Source organism: Magallana gigas, chromosome 5 (genome assembly GCF_963853765.1).
Source record: "Magallana gigas chromosome 5, xbMagGiga1.1, whole genome shotgun sequence".
Lineage (NCBI taxonomy): Eukaryota > Metazoa > Mollusca > Bivalvia > Ostreida > Ostreidae > Magallana > Magallana gigas.
In genome coordinates, this window is record NC_088857.1 from 38,539,202 (window position 1) to 38,546,209 (window position 7,008).

The 7,008-nt window shown below is 35.0% G+C and overlaps 1 protein-coding gene across 1 annotated transcript; it reads left to right on the forward strand.

Moving 5' to 3' along the window:
* Positions 1 to 379: 379 nt before the first annotated feature.
* On the forward strand, positions 380 to 6,958 carry LOC105337354 (cadherin EGF LAG seven-pass G-type receptor 2). The gene is made up of 15 exons (XM_034443355.2): positions 380 to 453; positions 1,131 to 1,303; positions 1,812 to 1,973; positions 2,352 to 2,467; positions 2,653 to 2,830; positions 3,246 to 3,404; positions 3,511 to 3,645; positions 3,753 to 3,875; positions 3,967 to 4,155; positions 4,303 to 4,496; positions 4,699 to 5,056; positions 5,218 to 5,376; positions 6,221 to 6,434; positions 6,563 to 6,630; positions 6,760 to 6,958. The coding sequence occupies exons 3-15, from the start codon at positions 1,931 to 1,933 to the stop codon at positions 6,831 to 6,833; spliced, it is 2,010 nt and encodes a 669-aa protein (XP_034299246.2). The 5' UTR covers positions 380 to 453; positions 1,131 to 1,303; positions 1,812 to 1,930; the 3' UTR covers positions 6,834 to 6,958.
* The last annotated feature ends 50 nt before the right edge of the window (positions 6,959 to 7,008 follow it).

The window sequence follows — 7,008 nt, forward strand, 5'->3', positions numbered from 1 at the left end:
TGTTAACCATATAGCTTCCTTGAGTTGATATTAAATAATACAATGTTCTGTTTCAACGTGTTGATGTAGACAATCCCATGAAGCTAAACTTGCTTTGTATTGGGTTTTATATAAAGGGGAAGGCGTTCTGATAGACGGTCTGGTCTTTGGTTGTTGTGCCTTTCTCAGTCAATGGCAATTCTATGCAAAGAAAGAGATAGGTCAAACCCGTCTACAGGTGTGGCGACCCTCAGGATCAACCTGGTCATTGCTAGGAGAAAATGTCTACGACACTCAAGGCAGGAATCAAGTATATTACTGTTTAAAACGGACTTAAATTCAGCCACAAACTATACATTATAGTTCCATGATAACTTACAAGTTTCTCTTTATTTCAGAAACGGACAAAAAAGTAATATATTCTGTCCCAGATTCAGAGAGAATATTAGTCCAAAATGGAGACGCCATTGGTTTGTAAGCCATCTCTCTCTCTCTCTCTCTCTCTCTCTCTCTCTCTCTCTCTCTCTCTCTCTCTCTCTCTCCTTTAACTTAATTGTCTCTGTGTGCTTCTTTTCAATTCTCCATATAATTAAAGACACCCTTTTGTTTAACATATTAAGATTACAATTATTTGATTTCAATCTACACGTGTATTTAGATATTTGATATCTGATACTGTGCATTATTTGAAAACTTCTAGTTCAGACATATACAACTATAAGTTTATGCACAGTTTGCCTGTGATATAATGCATACTGTTCTATTTACAAGAAATTAATTCAAACAAAACAGTTGAAAGTTTTCAGATTCAGGTTGGAAAATCAATTTTAAAGTTAGAAATTCGGAGATTAAAGTTGGAAAAATTAACTTTAAGATTAAAATTTCCACTATAATTCTAATATTATTTTAAAGTTTTAAAGGTGTTTTTTTTGTTGTTGCTTTTTTAAAAAAAATATAATATGATAAAGTTTTTACGAATTAGGGCATTTAATTTTTTTCTAATAATTGTATGTAATTCAAAGGCACTAAATAGGGATAGGAAATACATACAAAAACTTTAATCAAAATAACACATTCGCAGCATAAATGTGATCAAGGAAATCACAAAAGGCAGCTAAATTTTACCTTCTGTAATCTTCAAACTGTTCTAGCTATTGTCCGGGAAAGTCTGTTGTCGGGTATGATGAAAAGAATGTACAAGGTGAAAGACATCGGCAATCGACAGCAACGGAGCTGGGCAATTTTTCGATTGGTTCCAGCTTTGGTTGGGAGTCCATCACCACTGCTATAGATCGCCATTTCAGTATACGAGCAGATCTAACAGGTGAATTAGCCGAAACTATAGCGTAAAAATCACATGAAAAAATGACAGGGAAAACAGAAATTTAATCTAATTTAGTGTATACTATGATATAGTGTATGCTATAGTTGTTAAATAATTATAATTTTAATTTGAAATGTTTCTTTTATATGCCTTAATGTAAGGTATCATTAAATGTTATATAAATGATCGTCAAAATAACAATGCAGGACATCTGTTTACTACAATCGATCAATAAATCGAATTTTAGCAGACAGGGGTGTTCAAATCATATAATGTCTCAAAACATTATATTTGGTTCATTTTTGAAGAATTTAGGGGGAAGTTTGATACTCAGTTATGGATAAAATACAATAAAGAACGAGAAATCCATACAATATGCAAAATTACTTTTTACATATTAAAGTGTTTTCAACATTTGAGATTAGGCTACAGTACTATTACAGTATATATTGAGCTATTGAACTAACATCCCATTTAAATTGTGCAAAATGTGTTTCTATCGATATAGAAAATACACCAACAATATCATCTGCGACCGTCACTTTCCCGGACACAACACCGATTGGGACTGTACTAGAAACCGTCACAGCTTCAGATGTTGACGTAGGAGATGTCATCACGGTTACCATGACGTCACCGAGTACCGTGTTTGCTTTCGACTCCTCTTCTTGTACGAACTGTTTTCAAGTTTGTAAATACATGTATATAGACTATAACTAAACGAAAACAATAGTAAAGATCTGAAAGAACATGGGCAATGAGATGAAGCAAAGCCTATTGGTTTATGGAATAAAAAATCCTTCTTAATGGGATTTACTGCTCTATAGAAATTATTCATTATGAAATCCCGCAAAAAGCAAAGTCTACAGTCGGTTTAGATATTTAAATAAACATCGAGAGAAAGATCAAAGATTCGAAAGTTTTGGTGGTGTAGAACCATAAACCATTAAAAAGCTCGATTGTTTTTAAATATAGATATAAATAAATATAAATATCATAAATATAAATGTTGTTTGCGTCATTCATCCATCTTCTTGTGTATTTGCAGTACAGATAAAGAACATCGCTCTAATGTCGGCAGGATCGACAAACCTAACCCTGCAAGTTTCTGACATCTGTGGACAAACGCAGACTGGGTCATTGACAGTGGTGGTCACCAATACTGTAAGTTTAAGATTGACTCACATTGTGTGTTTGGTTTCGTATTTACCCTTTAACTCAACAAAATATGCCGGAAGTATTCAATGAACATTAAATTGCATATTAAAATTATATATTTTTTTACCAAAAAATATTTTATGTACGTATTCCCATGCCATATGGAAAATATCATTATGTTGGTGTTACAGCCGCCTAGGATTATAAACCTGCCTTATAATGTGGATGTATCTGAGGATCAGACGGACGAGCTTCTCCTCCACGTCATCAACGTAACAGATGACTCCCCGTCAGACACGGTCACGTGTGACGTAGCGTCTGTTACTCCTGTCACCGATATCTTCTTTACAAAAATAGCACAAGGAACATGCAAGTACATTTTTCTAACGATAAGGTTCAATAGATTTCCAAATTTCAAATATATAGAAACATAAATTAAGGTTGTATAGGGCACCAACCTATTATAAAGAACTACTTATCGAAAAAAAAAAAATTGTGTGAGTTTATAAATAGTTACTTAAGTCATGAGTTCAAATCCAGCGAGAAATTTTGAAATTTTTAAAACGCATTTTTTTTTTGGTGGTTAAATATGTAAAATTTGAATGTTCTAAATATACCATGTACTTTAATCCATGCACATTAATTTCGACAGATGTCCCTTACCACCTTTAAAAGGGAAAGGACAAAACCACACACAAAATGTATTCTACTGAATGGAGTGCTGCTATATTTAGACTACAAAGTTTTGGATAAAATAAAAATCGAAATGATTTCTTTATTATAGATTATGGAATTTACATTCGAGCACTACCATCTTTGTCATACGACAGAGAAAATGTGTATACGATGACGATATCATGTGATGACACGAAAGACACAGTGACATCAACTTTCAGAGTGTACATTCTTAGGAATTCGGCACCTGTATTTACAAACTTACAAGGTATGTTGTATACTACCTGCAATTAGGATTGAAAACGAAGTCTTATCAATTAATTTTAAAACTGCATATCATACCAAAACAGAAAACTTTTGATCATTTCTTTCAGCATCAGTAAGTGTATCCACGACCGCTACGGTGGGCACTAACGTCTATACAGTGACGTCATTCGATGCTGAAAATGACCAACTATTTTACAACATGACATGTATTCCAGACCATTGTCCTTTCACAATCTTTCAGTGTAAGTTACAATTCCTTCAAATGTGTTAATAAGTGGAAGGTTGCCCACGATGAACAAATGTATTTGTTACAAACCTGGTAATTAATGCAAAACGCTTTTTATGGCAGCTGGTGATGTTCGAGTTTCTTCTGACCTTCACGATGTCAATGTGACCGGATATGACCTTTACATCTATGTCTATGACGGAATAACTTTAGTTGGACCTAAAACCCTCACAGTTATATTCCCATGTTAGTATGATAAAGCTATTGGAATGAGAATGCATACAAAGATTAACCCTTTGGTTGAAACTTATTTCTCTCATATTTGAATTATCTCTAGCATTAAACTCTGCACCAGTCATTATCAATCTACCCTTGATGTCTGACGTCATAATGTCCGAAAACGCGCCACTTGGATCCTCGGTGTTCCAAGTGTCCTATACAGACCGTAATATTGGGGATAGCCTCGTGATCACTGCTTCTTTTACCCCAACGTCTGGAAGCAGCCTTTTCAGTATGAACACAAGTAGTAAGTAGAATAATTTACCTTTGTTTTTTATTTATTTATTTTTTTATGTTCAACATGGTTTACTAGTATATTACATATTTTCATTTGTGTAATTTGTATTTATAAATGAATATTGAATGAAATGGTAAATTTGAATAATAATTGTAGGCGGACTGATTTCCACCTCACCAACAGGGAACATTAACTACGAAACGTTGTCTGTGACGTCATATTTGATTCACGTTATGGTGTATGATGGGATTGCGTATACAACAAGTTCTCTGACTGTTACAATAGCTGACGTCAACGAAGCCCCGTCCTTCTCCAAAAACCTCTACTACGCCAATGGCGATGAAGGCTCAGTAATATATATCTCTAGATATCAATATTTATCGTGATTTCTAAACTCTAAGATGGTTTGAATTGATCTACTAGATATATTGGTTTATAAATTGTTTTATATAGATATTTTGGGATTTCATATGGTCATGAATATTAAGTACTACATGAACATGATTTTCAACTATCTTTCTAATTGAATATATGTATAATTACTATATAAAGGCAGGTACCAGTTTCGGAACGCCTTCCTTTGACGTGAATGACCCGGACGCACTTTCAACTCACACATACAGCATTGGGTGTCCTGAATTTGACATTGAGAAAAACACCGGAGAACTTATATTAGCGGTGGAATACGACCTTGACAAATCCACCAACCCGTCCAACGTCACGTGTGTAGTGACGGTATCAGATGGTGACCTTATTGGCACCGCCACTGTTGCTATAACAATCAATGACGTCAACGACAATGCGCCATTTTTTGGTCTTCCATCGTACACTTTTTACGTGTCCCGAACCTCAGCACACGGTACTCAGCTGGGGTCAATCAGTGCAACAGACAGGGACGCGGGAGAGTACGGTAAACAGTTGGTACTATACATCTATATCTATTTTTCATGACTACGCAAAATAGTGTGTACAGTGTACATTTTTATAAAGTGTAAACAAAAACTGAATGTTTATAAAAACATTTTATTACACGCAGTGTGATACGATTTACCTTCCATTCATATTATGCAGGGGGAATAACCTATGCACTGGACCAGGCAGTCCTGGGTTCTGAGTATTTCAGCGTGGATTCTACCGGGGGCGTGTATGTAAAGCAGAGTCTGGACTCGTTTTCAGCCGGACAAGCCCTGTCCCTCACTGCTACCGTCACAGACACAGGGGAGTTGACAGGTAATGATACACTATAGTACTTGTACAAGCGCAAGTTTGTTAGCACTTAATTGATGTAGGTGGATCTTCCTTTTGTGATTTTGAAAATGTGCTTTTGGACAATTTGTGTTTTCTGGTGCAAAAAAATATTTTTAGTAGTTTACTAACTTTGTACTGAAAAATCGTCAATGTAGACTTTAACAACCCGATATATTTCCGTGGACAGTCAGTTACAAACCAAAAAAGTATTTAGTTTCTGTAATATGTCGATGACTAAACTGAATAAAGAAATACAAATAAACGGCGTTATTTTTCTTTATATGAGAGTAATTTGATATATTTCACTGATTCCCTAAAAAAGACTGATTTCCTGCAAAAAGGTGCGTCAGTTCGATGAACTGATACACACCTATTCGGAACACATAGTTATTTCTGTTAACCAAAGGAAAGGCTCCGAAATACTCTGAATAAAATCATGAACATTTATAACAATATGATTTAATTCTAGTTGCAATGTCCGTTTTGATTGTCTATACTTATTCATATTTATATTTATATCTATAACTTACCCACGTCACAGTACGACGCGCGTGCAATTTCATTTTATTTATTTTGACATTATAGCCTATAGCATGATCGAAGAACTATATTTTTTTGAAATTGATCTTTTTCTGGTCGGTAGTTTGTATATCGGTATAATATAAAAAAAACATTGAGGGAGTCAGTAATATTCCAGTTCCCCTCAAGCAATCCTATTTCCCTCGGCTTCGACTCGGGAAAAAGATTTGCTCTCGGGGAACTGAAATCTTGCTGACTCCCTTAATAGTATTTTTTAACTGTTTTCTAACGATATCTCTTTTACCAGACTCTGTTGCCATCACAATAGTAATTATTGAGACTACCACAGTCGCCATCCCAACCACCACTGACCGCCACATCCGGTTTCTGGAGGACCCCCGTAACGTCGCCTGGCTGTCTGCGTCTTGTGCTGTGTTTGGGGGACTGGGACTGTTCATAATATACCTTGTGGCCCGATATGGAAGCATCGCACAGCTCAAAAAGTGGTGCCGGAGATCGCGGTATACACATTTTGTCATGATATCAGATTTCATTTAACATCCATGTTCTTATCGTATTATATTGTGGAAATGTAACCTTTGTCTAATACCTTATCCTTTTATTCTGTTTTTTTTTTTTTTTACTGAAGCCCATCTAAGACTGTTCCAAGGGATTCACAAACTTTCAGAGATGTAGAGCGAAAAAACAGTACCAAACGTAATAACATTTATGAATATTGTCATAAATCATTCTGGCATAGGTTATTGTTTAAAGCTTGGTTTAGAATTTTCAAGTATTGTTTATTATGGGTACTTGAAATAAGACAACTTGCTTTTCTATCAGCAGGATGGAGAGGCAATGACCGGAAGTACCGATCCCTGCATGAGCAACCCTGGACAACGTCCATCCAAATGAACTGAAAAGGACATAGAAGCAGTGATCAATTCATAACCTACGCTTAATTAGAATGTAAAAATCTTGAAAATGGCTATTTTCAAAAATAATGTTTAAACATTTATGTTAATAAAAGTTTCCAGACAGCATTTCATTTCTTGTGTTGTTCATTCTGTAATTTAAATTGTTTTTAACGAATAT